The sequence below is a fragment of the Anser cygnoides genome, chromosome 4, assembly GCF_040182565.1.
Source record: "Anser cygnoides isolate HZ-2024a breed goose chromosome 4, Taihu_goose_T2T_genome, whole genome shotgun sequence".
Lineage (NCBI taxonomy): Eukaryota > Metazoa > Chordata > Aves > Anseriformes > Anatidae > Anser > Anser cygnoides.
In genome coordinates, this window is record NC_089876.1 from 76,637,048 (window position 1) to 76,662,860 (window position 25,813).

General features: G+C 39.0%; 1 protein-coding gene across 3 annotated transcripts in view; it reads left to right on the plus strand.

Annotated features, from left to right (window-relative positions):
- EGF (epidermal growth factor) overlaps positions 1-25,813 on the plus strand; it is a 65,422-nt gene that overhangs the window by 11,765 nt on the left and 27,844 nt on the right. For all 3 annotated transcript variants that reach the window (XM_013185388.3, XM_013185389.3, XM_048066372.2), the window contains 12 exons: positions 891-1,090; positions 2,057-2,238; positions 5,272-5,502; positions 6,481-6,683; positions 11,375-11,500; positions 12,283-12,405; positions 15,146-15,268; positions 16,484-16,609; positions 18,258-18,394; positions 20,262-20,410; positions 22,021-22,125; positions 23,706-23,929. In XM_013185388.3, the coding sequence (XP_013040842.3) occupies positions 891-1,090; positions 2,057-2,238; positions 5,272-5,502; positions 6,481-6,683; positions 11,375-11,500; positions 12,283-12,405; positions 15,146-15,268; positions 16,484-16,609; positions 18,258-18,394; positions 20,262-20,410; positions 22,021-22,125; positions 23,706-23,929 (1,929 nt within the window). The remainder of the gene's footprint in view (positions 1-890; positions 1,091-2,056; positions 2,239-5,271; positions 5,503-6,480; positions 6,684-11,374; positions 11,501-12,282; positions 12,406-15,145; positions 15,269-16,483; positions 16,610-18,257; positions 18,395-20,261; positions 20,411-22,020; positions 22,126-23,705; positions 23,930-25,813) is intronic.

The following is a 25,813-nucleotide window of genomic DNA, read 5'->3' on the forward strand; positions in this document are numbered from 1 at the left end:
CTGGATGATCTTAACCCTGTCCTGTGATGATACCCTAAAAAATAACAAATAAGACTTGATAAAATTGGTTTAGTGTAATCTGCAGCCCCACCAACCATTATAACCCACTAACTCCTTCCATAGTTACCACCTGGTTTTAAGGCCATGATAAGGCTGTTTGGCCCATCCTAGTTGCTCATCACTTCAACCTTAATTTGATTAATAGAGTTTGGGTCATAAATGGATTGAGTTTTTCATTTTAAAATATTTCATGTTAGCTTACTGATATGCTTATACCTTTCAGTCAGTGTGAATACAATTTTTGTTTGTAATGAGTTGCTGCTGTTGAGCTGTAGGAGTTTCAAGTAAGGATCCTTTGCTTTCCTCCATCCCTCTATGTCACAAGAAACCTCCACATTTTGTAGCTTCTTCCTTTGCCCTACCTTGGGATCTTCAGTTTCCCTGTTTGGACAGTTAAAGTGAGACCCCAGCCCATCTCTTTGTGAAAAGTTCCTGCTACGGAGCAATAGTTGGAATTGGTTTTCGTCTTGGAGATGCATCCATGGCATAATTTTTCCAACATCTGCTGGCATGCATGTGATGGTTCTTCTGACCTCTGACTAGGCTGTAGGGTTTGGAATTAGTGGTAACAACTTTTTCTGCAGTCTCAGTTTCATTACTCATATTTTTTAACCTAAAAAATTCTCAGCAATAAACGTGAAGGGACCATTATGTTTACATCATATTGACACTCTGTGATGTGTTTGGAAAGTCTTCATTAAATATGAGAGAAATGGTTAGATCCTGAACTTTTCCTAGTACAATACTGATGAGAACTTAATGTAATGTAGCAAAAGCACAACTTCTATCTATTAATAAGTTTCTCATTTATTTATTTTTCTCCACACCAGACCCTCTACCATTCCTACTTTTTAGCCATGGAAGTGCCATCTTTAGAATTGACACTGAAGGGACCAATCACGAAAGATTGGTGGCTGATGCTGGTCTGTCAACACTTATGGACTTTCATTATACAGAAGAGAAAGTGTATTGGGTAGACTCAGAAAGGCGACTTCTGCAAAGAATTCACCTGACTGGCGCAAAGCGAGAGGTAAAGTTATTAGTTCTCTGAAATTTTCTGAGTTCCTGGGCATAAAACCCTGTAAAAAAACCACCTGCTCTTTAGGTACAGTTCTGGAGTTCCTGTTCATTGGTTGTCACTTCAGACTAATTAAACAGGTTTTGGTGTTGTAATAGTTCTAGTCCTGAGTCTATGCTGTTTTACTCACATTCACAATACACGTAGTGTTTTCCATGGATCAAATGAAGGGGAGGATATTGAGACAAACTGAAGCTTTGAAGACAATAATACTTCTATCAATTTTAAATTAATTGTTATGGAAATTTGTCTTCCAGATTACTGTAACTCAAACTGGCACAAATGGTATGAGTGGAATGTGCTTGAAATCCTACTCTTTTTTTTCTCCAGTCTTTTAATGGTTTCTATGGTTGCATAAATGCTTCTTTTAGCACTGCATCTTTTGTTCAGAAAAAAACTGTGCAGTTCATTGCCTCTGGCTGATTAAAAGGGAAGACAGGCTGTTGTTGCTGCACTTTAGTGCTGAGAGCCTTCTTTTGTTGGAGAGAATTTGCAAGTGTTGTTGTACCCATGTGGAGTCTTAACTGATATATTTTATGCTGATTTTTAAGAATCAGGGTCCAGCAAAAGTGTGTTAGGTTTTCCCCCATCTGTAACAGTGCAGGTCTGGGTACTTCCTAGTTTGTGAAATGTAGGAAGAAGTTGTAGCTAAAAGATCAGTCCAGTGTATCGCTGATGGAGAACAGTTTTCCATTTTTTAGGGAGTTACACAGTTCAGAAGGGGTATGTATAAGTGCAAAGACCAAATGAAAGTGATTAAAGAATAAGAAAGAGAAATAACTACAGGTCTGAGAGAAAATGAAGCAGGCAGTGGAATGAGATGGGAAGCCTCAGTCTAGCACAGTAGTCCCTATACTGAAAGTCAAGCCTAAATTATTACATATGCTTCTTGCAAACTTGTTTTTTGCTTGTTTACAGAGACTGTGTTACATAGACAAAGGCATTTCAGGCTTTGCTATTGACTGGATAAATCAAGACATCCTCTGGGCCAACAAGCAGAAATCAACCATAGAAGCAACAGACATGAATGGGAAGAAACGCAGAGTTATTCTAAGAAATGTTGGTCGTCCCACAAAGATTACCATTGATGCAGAGCAAAGGTAATTTTAACTAGGTTAGTAATTTCATGAAAATGGTCTCAAAATATGTCAAGTAATATGACTGTGGTTTCTAAGGATACTCTGTGCAGTGTGTTATCTGTATCCCAATACCTCCTTGACCGTTGACAAAATAGGCTAAAATATTGACAAGTATATGAGAGAACCAGAGAAAAGTGTGAGAAAAGCCCATCAAAGTCTAATGCAGAATCTATACCTATTGGTCATCAGGGAGAACTTTGCTAGTGAGGACAGCTGAGGGAAAAGAAGCAGTGCTGGTCATTTCTCGATGAAAGTTTCAGGGTAACAGAAACTAGAACTGGAGCACCAAGGGCTATGATGCCTGCAAATGCTGGGAGTCCCTTGTGCTCCAAACGTGGCATACTTAGAATGTTAATTAGTGCATTTTCAGGAAAAACAAACAAACAAAAGTTCCTATTTCCTTTGTTCCTCAGTAGCTCTGAATATTGATTCTGATTCTAGAGTTGCTGCTTTTTGTTATCAGTAATTTGATCTTCATAAAAATGCTTCTTTCAGCTTCAAGCCATTTGCAGTGAGAACCATGGCTAAATAAGAGTTTTGGCATCCTCAGAAGTTATTGATATGAATTTTCACAGTGGTCTCTCCATGCTAATTTCTCTTGACATGTAAATCTCTTCAAGTCTGTGAAAATAAAAGATAAGGAGACTTTGAGATGCTATGGTACAGCAAAATCACATTTTTGTTGCCACTTTTAGCTTGCAGTAAGCTTGCTCTGCACTGTGTAAAAATATTTTAATATTAAGACTTGTGTGTATTTTCATATTGCATTTATACATAAAATAGTTTTCTGATGATAGTAATATTAGTAGTATTCCTTGGAGTCTTGTCATTTGGGTAGGCTTTAAAGACCTGAACATCAGCCTTTATATATATATACATATTGCTGATTTGCTTTTAATATAGTACTTACCAGTTTTGGAAATATTCACGGGTCCTTAAGTCCACTGTCAAATGCCACAGAAAGACATGTTACAAATAGCATTATAAGAGTGTATTTGCTGAACTCATGCAGAAGTTTGTGGAGACTCAAGTGCGTATATTCACCTAGGTGTGATTCACCAAGCACTGAAGCTGTACTTATGTGCTTACTGAAAGACCAGTAAGCCAGTAATGAACTGTAAAGAAAGTAGGCTCCAAGGAGTCTAACATCATTTTTATGTCCTAGTGCATTTTGCTTGTATGCAAACTCTAAGGGCTCTATTTTTAATGTGAAGTGAATTTAAAAAATAAAAAACAGTAGGTTTATCCAGCAGATATAAACATGCATTAAATCTGATTACAACAGTGTCTTCCCTAAAATATGTGCAACTCTTAAGTAATGAAGGTCAATATGATATCCTAATAACAGTTTTTCTCAAAGAAAGGGTCTGGATAAGATTATTAGCAGTGATAAGATTATTTTGCTACTAATAATGCAACTATAGCTATAAGATTTATATATATATGTATATAGAGAGAGAGAGAGAGAGAATGGTGTTTAGGAATGATGAAAAGTAAGGATTCAAAATAAAGGGAAAGAGAGGGCAAAGAAGATAAATGCTGGCAATTACTCAAGCTGTTCTCTAATCTTTTTTCTTCTGTCTTTCTGTTTGTTTATACCATTTTATGTCCACATGCTGCCTTGCAAAAGATGTGCACAGAGACTATAACCACCTTCGTTTCTTAGTTTCCTTATTAATAAAAAGTGAATCCTAGCATTTATCCAACCTTCCTGATCACTGAAATTTCTTAAATAGCAGGTGTTATAGAAATGTAACTAGATATTAATGAAGTGCTTAAAAATGGCAGTAGAAAATTGGACTGTTCTTGTGGCCATCTGTTTTTGCCTATACATTAATAATATATGATAATTGTAGACCATGTAAAAGTGAGGAAAAGCCATGGGCAAGGACTGATTCTTCCTACTTGTTTAGTACAGTCCCTTACCGGTGAGATCTAATCCTGTTTTTGGCCTTATAACAATAGTTTACATAAATATAGAAAAGCTGACTTTATGGCACACTGTTTCATACATATAAATCTTTTAATTTTGTGAAGACAAGGCAAAATCATAAAGCTTCCTGGAGTTTTTTGTGCAAAAGTATAAGAGACTAAAGCAAATAATCTGAACTCAAACCTTAAAAAATAAAATATACAATAATGACGGATAACTTGCCATGTTGGAAGGAAGAACTGTTGCTAGCCTTAGTCACATCAGTAAATCTGGGTTCTGATCCATGAATAACCTGAGCTATAAGTAGCTTCAGTGCATAACTGATTTGGGTATTGGAGCTGCATTTTGACTGTCTTAATTCAATGACAGCATAGTCTGGCTGCTATAACCAGCAAGAAGGTAGAAATAAATGAAAACAATAATAGACATGGTATTTTTAAGTTAAGTACCACTGTGTGACATGTTGGACTAGAATTTCTGGAGATGGATTCCTCCCCAGAGGCAGAGGGCAGTGCACAGCTGCCTCAAAGACGTGCCTTTTCCTAAGTTTGCAGGAGCCCCCTGCAGATCTGAGTGGTTATTCCAGTTTCCTTCACTGACTGCATGGCTGAACAAAGCAGAGAGAGAGACAACACCACTTCATGGTTAAGCTGGGCTGATTCCTGCTTGACCTACATGAGATAAATTTCAAATACCTCATTGCTTCCTGAACGGTGTCATAGAGTCCCTGATAGAAACTTGTTTATTAAAACAAGAAAACAACTGTAGCAAAAATGTAGTGGTAACTGTACTTCCATTAAACAGACAATGCTTTGTTGTCAAAAATGTTTCCATTCTTAATAGAGTTATGTTAAGGGAGAGGTATATGGGGTTTTCCTGAAATAGGTCAATGTGTATTGAGAAAGCCTTTGGCTTTATGATTAGTTTTGGTTCTGGAAGCACTGTGGTAAGACTGAAAAATTCTGTATACAGGAGCAACTAAATAAGGAATGTGTAGCAGTGATATGATCTTGTAAACATATACATATATTTTTTCCAAAACATGCCTCTCTTGCCTGCAGGTTGTTATTTTGGTCATCTGACAGCACAGTTTCCAGTATATACCGAGCATCTCTCAATGGAAATGATGTGAGAAATATTTTAAGAACCACAGAAAAGATAAAGGCCATCTCACTAGACTTGGTTGACATAAGGCTCTACTGGATCCAGCATGACCATGGGAAGGAGATTTCCCATATTGGATCGTGTGACTATGATGGAGGAGCCGTTCATTTGCTTCAGAGTTCTGGCCGGTGAGTTTTTCTGAGTTTGTCAGAAATAAAACACTCATTTCCTGGGTATCCAAATAAAAGGAAGACTTTTATTTTATCATTTTATAACACCATGAGGAGTACAAAGTGTAGCAGAAATGACGTGTAACTGTAGATCTAAAACTACAGATTTGAAAATGGAAAAAAGACACTGTTGCAGGGATAACACTGCCACTGAGTACTCCATCTTCTAAGCTAGCAAACGATAACCACTTAATCCTCAGAAATCCTCTCTAAATGTTTATTAGTGGCCTTTTTCTGCAGATAGAGAAGCCAAAAGCAGAGAGATTAAATGATTTGTCCAATGTCACGGTAGGTCAGCTCAGGTGTCTGAGCTATGCTCAAGAGCTTGAGCTCCACCAGGTCTTTCCTATCCTTCCCTAAGCCTGTTGTCCTCCTCAGCTGTTGGTCAGGGAGGCTTGGAGAACGCCCTGTGCTCAGGCTCTCCAGCAAACGTCAGCAGATGTGGTGAAAATGTCCTATACAACTTTTGTGTACCCCTCTGCTCCCCATTGCCTAGCTGAGCGCGCTCCTGATGGGAGGGATGCCCATCAAAAAGGGCACTGAAAACTGAGAGACAGGGGGACTTACCTGGCCTAAATCCTTCAACAAAGCAGGTGCCCATTTTAGTTGCTGGGTTCAACAGGCTGCAGGGTGATACCTAGGCTTTCCGTGTCAGTTGGGTCAGTCTGGAACAACAGTTCATGTAACTGGTGAGAAGTGCCCACCAGTTTGCAGGTGTTTCTTGCAAATCTGCAGATTTTGGGCTCTGGGGCTGTCTCTGGCACTTCATCTGACTGTCATATATACCTATAAGATGACATAAGATATATATAGAGGAACACAAATAAAAGGTATTTACAGTGAATTGACTGAACTCAATGGTCAGAAAATGTATAGTGAGTAAATAGACAGGGATCAGGTAATGTGCCATCTCATGTTGTTTTCTCTCTGTTGTAGACATCAGTTGCTTGGTATGTCTCTCTTTGCTGACCACCTGTACTATTCAGAGTTGAAATCTGGTATGATATGGAGAGCCAACAAGTATACTGGAAAAGTTGTAGTCACAATTAGCCTGAAACCATCATTTTTTCCACCAGTGGAGATAAAAGTGGTGCATCCATTTCGACAGCCAGGTGCAAGAACAGATCTCCAGGATTTTGGTAAGTAAACTGTAATGATACAGCTATATTTGTGAGAGTAATAATGTAATACACTCTGATCTTTTACAGTAATATTTTATTTTCAGCAAAATGTGTGCTGAGCATGAACTACTCATGTCATTAATCTGAATATATGTGTAGACGAATGTGTTTTTCTCCTTGTCTTTTCTTTTTTCTTCATTTTTCCTCACAAATATATTTTTTATACTTTGCTAGTAAATGCGCAGAGAGTACAGCTTTTTTTTTTTTGCCTTTTTTTTTTTTTTAAATTCTTTGTGTAGATTATCTTCATCAAATGTCTATTCTCTTCTGGAAGTTTTAATGCACTGCACATCTAAATACCTCCAATTGATTACTACGGCACTGAAGTTTTTTAAGAAGTATGTAGTGTGCCCTGCAAGTGATAGTGCGAAAGTGTCAGCTTCACTTTGAAAAGACTGGATTAAGAGTCATCCTGTTTGAGACAGACCTGAAGTTTCCATAGTAACTATCAAATGAGAGCTTTAGGTGTCTTTAATTACTATCGGTTGCAGCCTACACTGTGAGGTGTCCATGTCACTGCATTTCACCGTGGGATCAGGAGGTGAAAGTAGCTGGCTATGAATCGCTTACCCTGCCTGAATATTCCTGCTGAGACAGTAGGAAGCGGGAGGTGCCCAGGGAAAATAATGTCTTGTTCTCTGTTCTCTGGAAAGCAGATGTAGAGTATTATTGATTTAATCGAACAGCCTTTGTCACCAGTTTTGCTTTGACATGAAGAATTGAGCAAACAGAAGGCAGGCATCTGGGAGTGTCAAGCAATGATTGCAGAACTCCGAAGTGAAGAGTCTTGGGTTGCCAGAGGTAGAGGTGGTATAAAAACATTAGAAGAAAGCAGTGTGTGTTTGTATGAGCAAAAATGAAACTGTGTATGTCTTGCTTGAACAATTTTTAAATACCTACTGTATTCATCTTCACCTTTCTACTGTATTCGGCTTCATCTTTCTTCATGCCAGCTGACAGCTTTATATGATACTATGCTGTATCTCCTTCCTTAACTTTGGTCTGAGTGGGAAAATCAAATCTTTAAGGGAACTTTCACTTTCAAATGCTTTGTTTGCAGTGCAAAGTTCTATTGACACAAAGAATAAAAAGTGCTCTTGGAAATCATACTTATGTGTGTAAACGCAGGGAGCCTTCATTCAGAGACAATACCTATTCTGTGCTTCCTTGGAGGAAAACAGTCATCTTTTCAAACTAAAGCACTTTCTTCAGCTTACACACTTGGTGCTCTCACACAGAGAAACTAGGAAAGGGCGCGCATGGTGACATGCCCACACAAGGCTTAGGGTGGTTGCAAAGAGATTTGGAAGGCCCTGCGTAGTCTCAGGAAACCCCCTTGGGTGTTGTCTGTCACCATATTTACAATTACAGGAAGATGGAGAGGGAGGAATAGTGACCAAGAAAGGTAGTTCATGACAGCAGTCTCCTGAACCTCAGGGTCATGTTTCATATGTTCTCTCCATAAGAGTATGCATCGTGTTGCACTTTGACTACGGGCACTTAGCTTTTATTCCTCTCCCAGAAGATTAACTCCCCTCCTTCCTCCAGAACGTGCTGCTTTCCAGTGCTTCTCTTTCCACTGGAAAGAGGTGTTCCCCACTTTCCTTTAATAATTTAATTACTAGTGTTTTTAAATGCCTTGCATTATTTAGCCCTATATTTCTAACATGTCTTACAAAGTATGACAGTAATTGTTTTCAGCAATAGTTCTTTTTTATTCCAAATACCTTCTTGTAAAAATGTCTGGGAAGTGATGGAGTAGAAAGAAGCTTAACGGGCTGAATCCAGATGAACCTTTTGGACTTTGCATGTACATTGCTTGGCTTATCCAGTGCAAGAACTGGGATAAAAGAAGGACTAATGAGCCTGGAGTACAAATGAGATTTATAGCTGATCTTACAACAGAGAAACTCGAAGATAAAAGCATACCTCGACTAACTGGATGCTCTGTACAAGCTAAGAAAGTGTATGTTTCACTGTAGTGTCAGCTGTGAATTATCAGACCTTCTTTAAAACAGATAAAAAGTGAGTTCCTTCAGATAAAAAGGGAACTGACAAGAAGAGCTCAACTGACAGGACTTGATTTTTGACAGGAGTTTTGGATTATTTACTTTACTACTTAAATTCCTTATGTTCCCTCTTCCCTTTCTCTCTCAAAAGGCTTTCCTGAATTGATCAGGACCAATAAATAGACAGAAGAGCATTAATTCTCCTACGGGTTTTCTATAACCCCATACAACTTTGGTATGGCAGTAGCTGGAAGATGGCCTCCAATTTACCTCAAGCCCCTTCAATAACTAACCCTAGATTTGAAGTCAGCACGTGTATTTATAAATGGCTGCTGGAATACTCTTCTCACTTTTATTAATGGCTCATAAGACACCTAAATTACCTTACAATCTAAAAGGCTGCTTCTAGATATTTTTTCTTAAGTCTTCTCTGACAGGTTAAAATTAAGAGGAAATGATATTCAGAACACTCAGGATAATTATATTATTTAATTTTTTTAACATAAGGAATTACCTTGTGTTTCTTTCCAGTGTGAGATACTGGTATCAGACTATCATTTGAAAACACCCATTTCCATTTAAAAAAAGGTGATGGAGTGGGTGGTGGTGGAGAAAATATGTTTCATAGTGGCTGTTCTTCCAGAAAAGATTATCTTAAAGCTTTGATCAATAACTTAGTCACTATTCACTTCTAGTTTTGAGATGTGATAGTTTCTTTCTTCTTTTTCCCTTCCCCTTTCCTTTTTTTTTTTTTTTTTTTTTTCTTCTTTTTCTGACATATTGCTTTGGCAATATTGAGGTCTAAAATTATTGTGTTAAAGAATATCTTTCTGAGATTTCCTAGACTGCAAAATTGTTTGCTATGGTATTTCCATTGTAACATCCAGGTTTATTAGGTCTCATTAGACCAATAATGGTACAAGTAAGGAACAAGAAAACATATTGGTGATAAGCATAAGATGATCTTGTTGCTCATTTGTATTGTTTTGAAATTGCATGTACTTGCACTGCTACCTCTGTAATGAGTTCTGTATTTGAAAGTCAGACACCCCACCATGGTATATGCTTGATTTGACTACAACAGGGACAAAGATTAAGGGTCCAGTAACATAGATTCAAAACTGGTTCTACAAAAAGAGAAGTGAAGATAAAACTACATAAAATTCAAGTCTCTGATAGCCTAACATGCTTAATGACGTAGATAATATCCATCTAATCATCCATTCATTATTTTTCATTCAATTTTTTAGAGAAAAGTCAGTCGGCTTCATCTAAATAAGTCCAATGTTGATGCTTTCTGCCAAGCTGAAATTGTCTGAAAATTACATCTAGGAAATTATTTCACTCTTCTATAGATGTGGTCTGTCATTCCAACAAATGGCCAGCATTTTCTCCTCTGCGGCTAGCAGAAGACTAAACACTGAACTCACATATTATGCTGCTTTCCATCTCTTGGAATTTAGAGGGTAAAGTGGAAATAGTGCAAGAAATTTGTTTGCATACAAATATCTTCCCTGCCTGTATGAGCCTATGATTTCCTCTGCTACACAAACAACACAGGGCAAATACAGAGTTGTGGGTGGGTGGCTGCATACCCACGTCCAGTAACAACAGTTCATCTATTCTTAGCTTGGAAAAGGGGCAAGCAACCCCAGAAGAAGATTAGGAAGATTAAAACAAAAATAATAGTTTGTGATACAAAAATAAAGACTGTGAGTGTTGCATATCTATGAAAGCACCAGCTGTGAAAGACAGCCAAGCAGAGACACATGGCTCTCCCAGTCCTTCCCATGGAAGGTGTACCTGTTTGCCTTATTCTATGAAGCAAGAAAAGCAGGAAGGCTTCTGAAAACCTATTGAGTGCTCTTTTCTGCTTCCTCTGAAGAAACTTTGTACATACCTTTTAGGGCATCAAAAACATTTTGAGTTTTAAATCTGACTACAAGATTTATAATGTGTGCATTTCTAATAGTCAGGAACCCAGGATCCATTTCAGTACAAAGATTCTCTAGGCTGTACTAATAATTTTAAAAAGAAAAATATGGTCATTGTCATTTATCCAGGCTTTTTTTTTGTTTGCTTGTTGTTTTTTTGTTGTTGTTTGCTTTTTTTTTTTTTTTAAGTAATGTAAGACCTAAGCACTGCTTTGTCCTAATTTCCAGACTTTTTCTTTCTTCCCTCATTTTTTGTGTGTCCTCTCCTTTTTCTGAGTGATTTACAGAGCCTGATAGCACACAATATTGTTCATAACTGGCTGCATATGAAGCCTGCTACACTGGTTTTTCCGTTTCGTAGCCACTCGAGTTACTCACCCAAACCAAGCCATCCCCTGCTCCAAGGCTCTTTCCAGATCTGCCTGTGCTGATGTGGAGCTAGAAATGACCATTCATAAAAACCTACTCTTATTCCTACAAGTACTTTAATTTTATAGTGACTTTTTGGCCTGATTTTACCAATCAAGATTAATAGAGATTGTTTTCTAATAATAATAAGTTCCTCAGGTTGAGCAAATAGCTGTTGAGAAGGAGAGGACATGTCACTGCATCTTTGATCAAAGTAGTTCCTCCTTGAGCAGAAGACAGACGTGGTAAGAACTCCATTTTATTTACATTTACATTTACATTAAGTTTGTTCTTCCAGAAAGAGGAATCTGTGATATAACAAAAGAAAAGTGCAGAAGAAGAACTTGCAGGCCAGACTCAAGGACCCATCGGTGTAAATGTTCTAGTGGCTTTGTTTTAAGTCGAAATAAGCAGTATTGTGAAGGTAATATATGGATCTGCGGTCAGCTTTATTCCATCAGACAAAAATTTTCTTCTGTTCTTTTACTTTATTTATTCTTATATTGAGCAATATGAAACACTGAGAGGTCTTAAAAATTCCAGTTGGTGTAAATTTTTAATGGGTGTAAATGTTTAATGGGTGTAAATGTTTTAATCTGGATTGCTTTAATCAAAATTTAATATTATTATTATAGTTAAGTTACAACTTTTAGAAGCATCTTTTTTCACGACAGAACCAGATTTGAAAAGATGCAAAGACATGAAAATTACGAGTTTATAGCACTTAAAACAGCCATCCACCCATCCACTTCAGGATTTTTCTCAGGAAATTAGCCAGTATTGTTTTCCGAAAGGAAGCTTCTAATCCACTTCTGTGTTTTGAGAATTTTACTTAAGTCACGTTGGAGCCTTTTTTTAAAAATAATAATAATAAAAAAAAAATTACTGTCTGAATAAAGTGTCTAATGTGAATTTTTGGTGTGCACACAGGATTTAACTGGCACCAGATTCTCTATGGGATGGCATACTTTGCTTCTGGCTACCTATGCTGGACTCATACATAGTGAATAGGTTACTTAGAAGGTTTTTGAAGCTTATTTGAATGAGGTCTGCAAACTTGATTTTTTTTTGGCATTTACTAGGACCAATATATTTTATAAAATGAATGGGCAAAACAGTCTGGAAGACTGCTAGTTTGCTTCATTAATCCAATTCCCTGATGCTGGTCGATGACCTTATTCTGACACAGCATGTTTCTTTTCTCAGATATCAATGAATGTGGCTTCTGGAATCATGGCTGTACTTTGGGCTGTGTGAACATCCCCGGTTCCTATTACTGCACCTGCCCAAGAGGTTTTGTTCTGCTGCCTGATAGGAAAACATGTCACGGTAAGTAGCAGTGATGCAAAACCATCTCCAGTGTGATATTGGAGATGGTTCTCATATAACACCAAAACCTCTGCCAGTTTTATGTGTTGCATTGCTCCCTTCCAATCCCTTATTATGTAAGTAGGATCAGCTTAAACCAAGTGAACCAAAGACAGATGGCAAGTTTAAGAAAGTGTAAGTCACCCATAAGTAATCAAGTATGAGCCTCTTGGGGAGCAAAAAGGAGTCAGGTTTAATGCATCTGTGTGTCTGGTTCTAGATGCCTGCATGCAGTCCTCATGTTGAATTACAGGCCTAGGTTTAATGGTGTTTGGGGAGTTGTTTGCCAGCTAGCACCCTCACCTCTGGGGATCTTGCACTCTGTCAAGGTTTGTCTGTACAGTAGCATGGCTTGTGCACTGGCTTTTCTTCAGCAGCAAAAGCGAGCAGCACAACTTATGCTGGTATAATATTGAAATACGATAAGTGGGGCAAAGAACACAGACTGTCATTTTCTTGATCATCGAGAGTCATTAGGGATAACTGGACAGTAGACCATTTGGAGATGCTGATAAAGGATGATAATTTGATTAGTCACATACAAGTAATGAAAAATCTGATTATGGTATGAATGCACTTGTAAGTGGTATCTTATGGGCCTTAAACCCCAGACTAGAGAGACCTCTCTGCTCAGATTCAGCTCTGTGGCACAGTACAGGTGCATAAGCAATTACATCATTTTAAATGCAGTCTCTGAATTTGGCTCACTGTCTAACCTGCATAATGATTTGCGTAGTCTCTGAATGAGCACCTTACAGCACCGTCTTTTTTCTTGTCAGGTCAGGGTTGATAACTTTGCTAATGTGCATGAAATCAATAAAATTAAATGCATAAGCAAGTTTACAATGAGCAAGACACATCACATTGTTTATTCTGGGTGGCTGCTGTACTTTGGGAAAGTATTTTTTTTTTTTTTTTATCAATTAAAATGTGTATCGAAAATATACTTGAGAGAATTATCCATATAACATAAGTGGTTATAAACTAGGAGGCTGTCTAAACCTGGACAAATGTGGAAAAACAAAATGCAGAGAACACAGACAGTTCGAAGGAAATAACAAAGATCTATGTTTGAGCAAGCTTCAGGGACCATGTTTTAGTCATAGTAAGAGTCAGAGGTGAAAAGTTTTGTTCCTTCATCAATTTTTGTTTGAAACCTCAAGCAGGCACTTCTCTTGCTCTGTTAAGGAGGATCCAGGAGCAGGATTTAGTGGCCTAAGCATGGGTATCCAGGGTGTGGGAGACAGCTGCACAAGGCAGCCAGATGTGACAAGGACCTATAGGAGACCTGCAGCCAGAGGCTGTCGGGTGGTGGGATATCCCTCTGTGTCCAAAACAACACGTAGACACTGTGCACCTTAGTCCTACTCTGGGCGACTAGATGAACCATATGCTTACATTTTGGGTGCCTCAAATTAGATAGAAAATAATGTCTTTCTAACACAGGCTAGGGATGCAGCATGGGCAGTATAACTCCATAACTACTGCAGCACAAGGCAGGTATGTCACCATCAACATACCTTGAGAAAGAGAGAGATGCAAAGTGAGAAGTCCATGTGCTGACCAGACGTTTTGATGCTTAGTCCTCCAAGTCCTGTACGAAGCTTTTCATCCAAAGCCACAAGCTCTGGTCAGAAAGAAACAAACAGTCCATGAGATCAGTTTCTTCACCCCCTTCACTGTGTTTAAAGCATTAGAGCAACCAGGTCCAGAGTGCAGCTGCCTGGGAGAAGGCAACAGCTACAAACCGTTTAAGCTGGTGTATGCAGCTGATTCAAAAAAGGAGCCGTGGGAAACCTGTGTTAATTCCAGTCTACCAGGGGGTGCTGCCATATGGTTCTGGAGGGGGCACAACGAGATGCAGCACTGCAGGGCAGAAGGTGAAATGAGGATATCCTGTAGAACTGCATAGAAGAGAAATAAAATAACAATAATAATAAATCTTAAAAAATTGTTGGCACTACAACTATTATAATAGAAAGTAAAAGGAAACTCTTGCTAGGTGCTTGGATGGTTTTGCTCCTATAGCCTCAAAAATTACCACTAAGGAACATGGTTGTATTTCTGGAAGGTTCATTTCCTATTTTCATTGGTTTTAATTCAGTCACCTTGGGAGAAGTAGGGAAGTAGTTTTTCCTTATTGTCTTTCCATTTAGCACTTATTCTTTAAGTCTACCTTCCTCATAATTTTTGAAGCTTGATCCATTTTGGATGAAATGTAAAAAATAAAAGTTTTGTAAATTATTTCTATTTTGATAACACTCCTTCCTAAAAATTTGGAAAATTTAAAGCTGACCATTATAATGACTTCATGACCCAGCAACAATTTCAGATTTTTCCTTTGCTGTAATTAAGAGAGGGTGGACAAAAAAAAGGAGGAAAAAAATACCATCAAAAAAACAAACAAACAAAAAAAAAACAGCAAAGAAACAAAAACCCAGAAGAAAAAAAAAAAACAAAACAGAACTGTTGTTCTCTCTGCTATCACTTTCCTTTTCCTCCTTTTTTCTTTTTCTTTCTTTCTTTCTTTCTCTTTCTCTCTCTCTCTCTCTCTCTTTCTCTCTCTCTCTCTCTCTCTCTCTCTCTCTCTCTTTTCTTGTATACATGAAAATGTTAAGAAATATTTTAAATTTTTTTGGTGAGGAGTAGTAAAAATGTTTCCTCTCATTTATGATTTTTCCCCCTCTTTACATTGCTTCAGAGCTAATTTCCTGTATAAGTAACAACACTGAATGTAGCCATGGTTGCCTTCAGACATCTAAAGGGCCTGTTTGCTTTTGTCCTGAAGGATCTGTACTCAAAGTGGATGGCAAAACATGCACGGGTAAGTATTTAACATTTTTCTAGCTGTAGTGATTGCCAAACTCTGTTTGTTCTTGACACTGAGAGCCAGAAGTAAATGGTGGCATTTTATACTCATTTTGCACAGCTGTAAATGATTGTACAAGATAGGAGGCAATGGAATGTCAGGCTCTTTAAGTGCTGAGATGTGCAATATTCATCTTCATTTTTAATAGATGTTTCTTAGCAACAACATCCAATATTTACAAGCCAAATTCTTTTGTAGTCAGCACAGACCAAGGCATCTCCCAGATGTTTGTTGCAGGAAAAATCTGCAATTTATATTTGAGAGGAATCATAGGACAGATGGTACAAAATTAGGGCTTGGGTATAAGCTGAAGACGACTTTATCAACATCACGAAACCCAGGATCTGACTCACTCTAACTTGCACCAATTTCATGTAATTACCCACAAATCGAATTTTTGCAGCCAGAGTATTTGGAGCTGCTCCACCTACTTAACTGTCATTCCACATTCCAGCAAGCTTTCCAAATTCAGGAAGCTGTAGATTTTCAGTTGTATTTCTTCAGTCTGTGGATCACGACAGCTCCATTAATGCCAGCCTTATGCCTTGACAAATCCTCTTCCCCTTTTACAACCCATAGATGCTTTGGACTGCACTGTGTATGTGGATTCAGTCAGTGTTGCTGTTTCACTGGGGACGCTCCACTGCGTAAGCTCAGGTTGGCATTGCACAGCCCCAGGAAGAAAGAATGATTTCATTTCGTATGAAATCTTGGCTTGTTGTATCAGAAAGCCATTGTATTTCATCAGTTCAACATCCTATCCTAATTAACTTCTGGGGAAGAATAGCATTGACTAGCTGCTGCTTTGCATGGAGTGTAGTCTCTGATAGAATTTTTGTTTTACTTTGGATGAGATTTCCATGGGACAAAGAGTTATCTGGGATAATCAACACATGGAAGCCCTGGTCATATATTCCACTCTCCCTGCATTCCCAGCTTTTGTTATGAATTTTCTGTAAAGGCTCTGGAAGAAGCTGAAATTAATTTGCTTTCATGTCACTAGACTTCTGCTTTCAACATGAGGCCTTTCAGGAAATCTCTTGGTCACTGAGAGGCTTTACACTGTAGAAATCCTAACCAGAGTGAATCATTTTCTTGCTTATACTTATGATTTTGTTGTATTTTTTTCTTAGGATGGCAAAGTTAAAATTTTCAAATGCTCTGTTTAAGGTTGCACATCTCCAGATAATGGTGGCTGTAGTCAGATATGTTCTTCTTTAAGCCCGTCCTCCTGGGAGTGTGCTTGCTTTCCTGGATATAAGCTTCAGGGAGACAGAAAGCACTGCACTGCTATAGGTCAGTATCTTGATATGCCTATATGTTACTGCCATAAAAGCAAAAACATTTCAGAGGCTTTCAAAGTGGGTAGCGTAACCAGGATGCATTTTTGTACGAGTTCTAGGTTACTTTGTGAAACTTGGGAAGTGTTTTTGTTTGGAAAAATAACCTGTTTTAGAAATGTGTTAGAACAAACACCATAAGTATACAACTCAATCCCCCTCACAAGAGATTCTGTCTGTTATCCAGCTTCTGCATTTCGCTTTGGGCCCCTGTACAGCAGTGGTGTATCTGCAGTAGTCAGGTGGTTGTGCGTTCGGATAAGTGTGGGTGTAATTTCTGCCCAGTGACAAAAAGCTGGGGTTGAAGTGTCTACATCTGGAGAACAGGGCAGGGAATAGGCTGTTGAAGTACCTTCCCTACAAGGATATTTCTCTCCCATTGACCCCAGAAAACCCCAGTATTTAACATCCATGTCTGAATTCCAGACCCATCAGTTCCTTCTGAGATAAGGTCAGACCCTGGTGAGCACCAAGATATATGCAATTGCAGGAGAGAGAGGATGAAAGAGAAGCTTGTGATCTGTTTTAGCAATAGGAGAAAAACTTTATTTGTTGGGAGACAGCAATTTTCTTGCTTTTAATGCAAAAAGGCTTCTCACAGACAATAGATGAGTGTTCTTGCATTTATGGTGATGTTGTGAAATGCAAAGGGATGGCTGTCTTGATGCTAATTCCCTGAGTGTGCCACGCAGCGGAGACAGAGACTGCCTTTATCACAAATTTTGAGGATGATCTTGGGCAAGACGTTTGTCCTGAAAGCCTGTACACATGTTTATCTTTGTCAGAGGCAAGCAGGATACAGGGCAAGGGTATAGGGCATTTCTTCTTACTTCTGTTCCCCATTTTGTCTTCTACTGTTACCTGCTTACAATGCTAGCTTTTTGAGTCGAGAACACTTACGTTATATTTGTACTGGGTACAATTAATCCCAAGCTTGCCTTTAGCTTAGTTATAAGAACAGAAATAATGTTCTCTTGGGAAATAGTTTTAGACTGCCAAATTAACAAATTAAAGTGATGCATGAGGTTATCTCAGATCTGTGTGAGATTTAAATCTAGGATCCAAAGGTGATAAATCTAATACAATAATATAAAATACTACCAAATTCATTTTGTCCTTCTCTGTTATATGCTTAAGACATTTATCTGGCATTGGAGATGGGAAGATGGCTTAAAGTCTGAATTTTACTTTCAGGTTTTTAAATCTTTTTGTTTCTTTGTTACATAAATAACATCTTGGTTTGCGTGGTTATTTACAGTTTCACAGAGTCAAAGCTTCCATTGCTCACTTGGGGTTTGCCTCCGGTATTTACTATAGTTAAATGAGGATGAAATTAATTTGTTCTGAAAAAATGTTCATGGTTATAAAGAACGGAAAAAAACATGAAATAGGAAAGAAACAAACAAAAAAGTAGCACCCAGAATTTTCCTTCTTCAGTAATTAAGACATTGCTGATTATATTATTAAAGCGGCAAAAAGAACGTGGAGTAACAGACTGTATGCAGTAGCTGTCACTCCCACTCAGAGCATCCTGTGTAGCGATGCAGAACAGAGATGACTTTGAACCTGGTGAAACTAATGTATGTGCAAATTTTCACCAACAGGCCCCAGGCCGTTCCTGCTGTTTGCAAACGGCCAAGATATCCGCCGGATCAGTTTTGATGGAACGGATTACACAAGTTTACTTGACTGGCAGATGGGAGTAGTCTTAGCTCTGGATTCTGACCCAGTGGAAAATAAGGTAAGGTATTAAAAATGAGAGGATTTTGAAGTGTTGCAAGGACAAATGGATTGGGCTTTCATATGCCTTAACCTTTCTGCTGTCAGTGATCCAGATTACACGTGCTGCGTGTTGCTCTTTCGCCTGTGCAGGAGCACTGCTGGTACAGGATATCAAACACTAGTTGAAGAGTTTCATCCTTTGCTTACTAATTTAATGTGCTTTGTACGTTGACATGGCTAATTCACAGGAAATTAGGATTTCTAAATTCCTGCATGACTTAAATTTTGTGTGATTGATTGTTTTCTGCCTTAGGATTTCAGTACCGTTTCCTGGAAATATACTGTTTGTTTTTCCACGGGGTAGCTGTAAAAACAGCAGTGCATTTTGTTCTGTGCAGCTCCTTGCCACAATCTCTGCTAAACCTAGAAGTAATCATAACAAGAATTAGATCCTTATGTCCCAACACTACTGAACAAAACTGCTGAACACTTGCTGGGTTTATTGTTCTTATGATATGTATTCCTCGTATTACAAGATATTCCTGTTGGAAAGAGGAGTCTTCTCTGCAGAAAGAGCTCTTTGGATGTGTGGTCGCCTCCCAGTGCCCTGCACTCTGCCTGCAGAGTTTGGAAGAACAGCTGAGCTAAACTTTGCTAAACTTTCTGGGGCAGATAGTCATTTTTTCCAATAGTGAGGTTCATTTACACTGTAAAAGTGATAAAAAAAGGTACCGGATGGTAAAGTGAAAGGCAATGAGGAGCTCAGTTAAGCTGCTGGAAATGTCTCAAGGCCTGGGTGGACACAGCTAAGCAAACGGGAGCGTTACCAGATCCGCGTTACAGGAGGATCATTTCAGGCTCTGCTGGAACACGGCCACCTGCCTCTGAAACAGGGCCCTGCTGAGGAGCTCGCAGTTGTTCTGCACTGTACCGAACGTGAAAAAAAACACTGCGGTGGCAGGGGAAGTGCACATTTGTTGCCCTGTGAGGTCTGCAGTGCGGAGGTGAGGGGGTGCACACTGAGCCAGCAGGAATCCGGCAGTCCTGTCCTGGCAGTGCAGGGTCGAGGTGCAAGGTAAGCTTGCTCTGCAAAGCTCTGTTGCTCCCATGGTAGTTGAATTAGCTGATTTAAGGCAAGAGACTTCTCTACTACTTCCTTTGGCCTCATGTTTTCTCTTTGCTTGTTACTATTTGCAAAGAAAGCCTCAGCATGGTTTTGTATATGGTTTTGCTGTACAGTGTTTGGAACCCTCTGGATGTCAAATGCAGGACAAATTTACTTTTTCCTCATTGGAAAATGTGAAACTAGTTCCCCCCCAGTAGAAATCTTTTATTTTAACCCAAACCTGAGAAGTCTCTTCTGGAATTGTTGGAGCCTTACAGAATCAACACCTGGTAAGAAATGCAGATATACGCCGCCTGAAAGAGACAAAACAGAAGCACACTGTATGACTCCCTTTCCCCTTCCATCTCCCTAACACACATACAGTACTACTCCCTCCCCTGACTCCCCTTTTTCAAATGAGCAGGCAGTGAAATGATAACATGCTTCCTTTTGCCTGCTCCTGCTTTTGCTTTCTCAGTGGTTCTTCATGTGAGGTAGCTGCTCACTGCAACAAAACCATAAGATATTTAAGGGACTGTATGTAGGGCAGCTAGGATTTACAGCTAAGTACAAGCAGCCTGTAGAAGTCATCCTGGCTGAAGGATATATGCCCTTTATTTGTTCAGGGATCACAGGTTACCCATGCAGCTTTCCGTGAATAAGCTGTTCAGGGAACTTCCAAGATGAAAAAGTTCTTTCAGAAGAGGAAATATGAGACAAGGAAAATAAAGCAGAAAGTGCTTTGGGAACTAATCATACCTCATCTGTTATTTCTTCACAGATTTACTTTGCCCACACTGCCTTGAAGTGGATAGAACGAGCTAATCTGGATGGCTCAAATCGTGAAAAAGTTATTCATGAAGCTGTAGATATACCCGAAGGCCTTGCTGTTGACTGGATTAACCGTAAATTGTATTGGACAGACAGAGGGTACAAGCTCCACTGTGCATTTATGTCAAAGCATGCCATAAAATATTTGGAATAAATGACTGGTGATACAGGAATAGCTGAGATATCACTCTAAATTCAGTAATGCTTCACATTCTGACTGGATAACTGTAATCTCCAGTGTATACAGTTGGAAGGCTCTCTAAAACTAAAATGCTGGAAGTTCACTTTGTCTGCCATTGTATTTTTATCTTCATCTTTCCAAGGAGCAAGAGTTTAGACTCAGCTGCAAGGAATCTAAAGCATGTACTGCATATATACATATATGTATGTGCAGATGCATGTGAATGTATGTATACGCTCAGACATACACACTGTGTGTCTGAGTGTGTATATATATATATATAGGTACATTTATATATATACTACAGTATTATGGCACTGAGTACATCTTGGGCAGAAGTCAACATTGTTTACAGCCAAACTCATGCCCCTTAAAGCTGAGGGAGAGTCTTTGTCAATTCTCTCTTACTGAAGGGGAATGATCACTGACAGACGGTATGACTTCATGTTTCAGTCGGTACCTAAACTTACATGTGGAGAGAGAGAAACAAAATTCACCTTTGATAAAAAGGCAAAGTCAGATAAGGACATGCAATGATGACTCCTTGAAGAGCAGTCATGATGCTTCAGTATAACCCATATTTTATCAGTTAACAAAACGTGATTTTAAAAGTCCCGAGCACCTTCCCTCTCCCTGTTAGAGATGCTGCTAAGCCACTTCCTTGCTGTTAGGTACAAACTTGCCTGCATGGTCATACTCCCGTATAAATGTGAAATGGGAAATTGTGCTGCTCATCTCCATAAGACAAGAGCCAAGGAGGGAGCCACGAATCTATATCTGCCGCTTCCTTTTCACTCACTGGGTTTGCCTGTTTATATTACACATATATCGAAAATGTGTGTGTGCATGTATATATATATGTAAATTTCTCCTTCCATCCTCATGTGGATTTTCTTGACATGGAAAGCTATAGGCTAGCTTTCAGGGTAGAGGCTGATATTTATTCAGCAAGGTGGCTTTTCTAGCAATGAGCATCTACAGTTTTCTGAAAAAAAAATTGGATTGGGGAACAGGCAACATAGGTTCTATATTTGACTGCTGTAGATTAGATTGAGTGATCATAAGGACCTTTGCTTCATTCCTCCCTGTAAAATAGATATGCTATGTAAATTGTCCGGAGATTTCTGAATGAAAAATGCTATTGAAAACAAAAATTCTTTACACATTTGATAATGCTATTTAGTTAGGAGCTGGTTTTCTTCTTGACTCCCTTTAAAGCTTAGATTAATCTATTAGTGATCATACTTCCAACTCATTATTTGCCCAAAAAAGGAGAACTTCAGGTCCTCGGTAGAATAGCAGGTATTTTATCATCATGCCCTGGACCAGATAATGAAGCTGTAACATGAATTACTTGTAGATAAAACAACTGGACACTCCACAGCAGCAGGATTACTTACTGTCTTTGCAAAATTATTTATTATAGTTTTGTGCTAAATTAAAGCAATGCAAAAACTTAGTACATTCTTCCTGAGAAGGTAATTAAAAAGATAGCAGGGAGGACCTAACAGTGCTCTGTGTGTTGCAGGAAGGCATGCATTGAAAAGAGCAATTTGAATGGAATGCAAAGAAAAATGATCATCTGGGAGGATATCTCCCAGCCCCGAGGGATTGCCATTCACCCATTTGTGAAGTAAGGAGTGATAAACATGGTTAATTGTGTAATACTTAGGGAGGTTTTTTCAAAATGAGCACACCAGCCTTGCCCTTTTGGCAGACAAAAAATGCATTAAGCCTCAGGTTCGGACAGTGGAGTAAAATGAACTGCAGTGCTTTATTGCTAGTTTTTTATTGTGGTCTGGGACATGTTGATTTCCCATATAGATTTAAAAAAATATCAGAAGCATTAAATATATTGTATACAGTTTAAGCTAAAGAAAAGCAAAATCTGCTGAAGTCACCCTGATTGAAAATCACTTTGAGTTTCCATATGTACCGGTGTGAAGAAGATACAGACATTTTTTTGGCCATGCTTCAGTTTCCTCCACAATCTATGGTTGTGGAGGTGTGCTGATTTAAATGCACCTTATACCTTCTTATCTAGTGCTGAGATAATCACAGAAATCCTGAATGTTCAGAACTGTTGATGAAATTCTTAATCAGTGGCAAAGTCCCACAGCTTTCCATCTATATAACTGTAGTAAGATGGTTTTGAAGGGATTCAGAACTCTTCTGGTGAGGTTTGTTTTTTTTTTTTTTGATGCACATGTTCTGGTGTTACTAAGTACTGATGAATGAAACCAAATTGAGAGGAGTGTTTTGTTAGCTATACTGTGGACATAAAAGATCTGAAGGAAATTTTCTGTAGAGGTGGAACATGGTAGAGATGTTTTGCATGAAATATTTAAGAATGGGTATGTTCGGGGAGATTATTTAAAGTGTCAGTAGAGGCAGAAAATTTGCACAGCTTGAAAGAAAGTCTACAAGTGGAAACAGAGAAAGGAAACATCACTAAAACCTCCTCTATTAGAGCGTTAATGGCGAAAGGAGCAACAATGTCCAAAACAGTAAAGTTCATACTAAAGAGGAATCTGAGACAGACACAAGACTATCAAGAATACTGATCCCCGCATTGGCTACAGCAAAATTACTCATGTAAATAAACCTAAGCAAATCTGTGGGTGTCCCTGTAAACCTGACAAAGGCATCTAATGCCTTGGAAGGCTGGAGTCCAAAATTCAAAAGCAATTTGTGGTTTTGGCTATCTATGATTTGAGCTACTGTCTTGCACTGTTCCTTGAAAAACATTCAGTGGGATTCAGCATTCCTTGTGTAACACTGAGGACTCTAGAGGGAGACCCTGAGAACTGGGATTTTACTAAAAGAAGAGGTGAGACTTGTTACTGGTTTATTTTTTAAAAACAAAATAACCTGAGGACTGTTGTTTGCTTTCCACAGGTGGTGGGTAACTTGGGTTGCGTTTGTGCGTTGCTGTCATTTAGCCAAACAGCTGGCTAATGCAAGTCCTATATGAGGACTTGTTAGAAAGTGTAAGTGGGAGTTGTTTTTCAAAGGCTTTGTGCCGATGAACATAGTGGGGATTCTGCATAATTTATGGCAAGTTTTAAAAGATCAGCAGCTAATATATTTGCTTGAAGCACATACTTTTTCTTCCAAGCCTCAGGCCTGTATTGTGCTGATCTGATCTTCCTGCTTTGAAAGAACTCGGCGGAGTGGATGAGTGACTTCTTGTGTGTGTTTTGTTTTCTAAAGGAGATTATTCTGGACTGAAATGGGGGTCCATCCCCGGATTGACAGCTCTTCATTAGAAGGCAGCGATCGTCGAGTTATAGCCAGCACTGGGCTAGTGAGTCCCAGTGGAATAACTCTTGACTACTTAGCCAACAAGTTGTACTGGTGTGATGCTAAGCTGTCGGTGGTTGAGAGTGCAAATCTGGATGGTTCTGATCGTCGAATTCTTGCACAGAATGATGTAGGTGAGGCTTTGAGGTTGATAATTACCTACTGCTCTTGTCAGTATGCCTGTGTATGTGCTAATATGACTCTGCACGTGAATTACCCATCACTGGCTGTGCTGTAGGTCCCTTGCAACCCTGTGCTAAGGTTAATGGCATCACTTTATTCTCCATTCTGTCACCCAGATGACTTTTGCATATTCATTTTAGCAAAAGAACACCTGTCTAACACTCTCTGCTTTTACAAATCAGCCACTTTGCATTATACAGAGATCTCCTCTGCCTTCACCAGAGAAGTAAAAAGAAGGAAAAAATTAAAAATGTGTTTCGCTTGTTCCATGCATGACTGCCTAGTTTAATTCAGGTTTTGCTGTGTTTATTAAGCCAGTGAGTTATATTGACGTAAGCTGGAAGAGAATTAATCTTGGCCGTTAAGGTCCTTGAGCAAAGAACCTGCATCTGCACAGTGCTGAACACTGGAACGATTCTAAATACACAATAGGCATTGAATGGAAAAGTGATTTATGCAATATGCTGGTAGTTGTTATTGCTGAGATTGCTATTGTTTGACACGTAATTGTGTTTTTTTGGAGCAAGAGAACAGAAGTATTAGCAATGAGGAACTGATGTTGTATCATGTCTAAAGTAAAACGTGTTTAAGGATCTCATACATGGTAAATTAACTTCTGGAGAGGTTAATTCCTTTTTGTGTTTGACATCTCTCTGGGGACCAGACTTGTTTTATGGTGTACATACAAAACATGGGCAGAATGAGGACTCTTGGCTCAATACCATGACTGGCATGGTAGAGACTTCACAGTTCCTGTTAAGCTGATGCTGTTCTAGGCTCTGCTCTGCGAAGGACTGTGTTCATCTCCCGAGCCAGATGCCCCCTCACTTGTTTGGAGGTGTGCAGGGTGAGATTTTGGAGGGAACAGTGTTCTGCAGTCCCTAAGACATCAAGAGCCCTGAGCAGTGACTTGACGCACTCCTCTTCCGCTGATGCACATGTTCTGGTGTACACTCTGCCTTGCAGCTGACCTGTGAAGGAGGACGTGGAAGCCTGCTGAATGTTTCACTTTGTTTCTCCACAAGGAATAGGACAGTGTCTTATGGGGAGAGAACAGAGAAGGAGAGCTAGGAGCGCTGGAGAACCACAGGGTATGGGAAAGGTGTAGGTTTTGGACAGTGATATATGGATGAGTGGAGGTGGGAGAAAAGGACATCGATGCCTGTATGGAAAGGAGTGAAAGAGAAGTGAAGACCAGCAGGGGAGTGAGACTTGATACCCTGAAGTTATGCTAAAGTTATTAGTGAGACCAGAATTCAGCTCCTGTTCTTGGACAGCTTTACCCTGGAAGAAGGGAAGGCAGCATCTGTTCATACACGCACTGCTGTAGCACGAATCTTATTACACCAGCTCCCTCTAGTGCCCCTGTACTGAGAATTCATTCAGTATAACTGCATGTAAAATAAGTAAGATTAGTTCTGTTCTTGTCCTAACCCTATTTTTAGCTGTAAGTAAAACAGCTTGTAAGCACTCATCCAAGGCATTAAACAACAAAACCATTCTTTTTCTTTATGTAATGGCTCAGGTTTGCACTGTTTTGGAAAGGCTTCTGCTTACATGTGACTATTAACTTTCCTCTTCCTGCTATACCATTAATGGCATTGCACTTCTATTTTTAATCCTTAATGTATTTATAAGTGGAGAGGTTAAGGAATTCCTGGTCAAAGCAGGGTGTTCTTTGTTGGTAGTGCAAGCTATAGATCCTCTGAATGTGAATGAATGTTTGGATGGAGACAGTGTAGATCTTGGGCTAGTTGCTCAAATTTAATGAAATGAAGAGCTAAGAACCATGACCAGTAACCAAGCACAGTTCAGTGGAGGTGGTGAAATGCTAG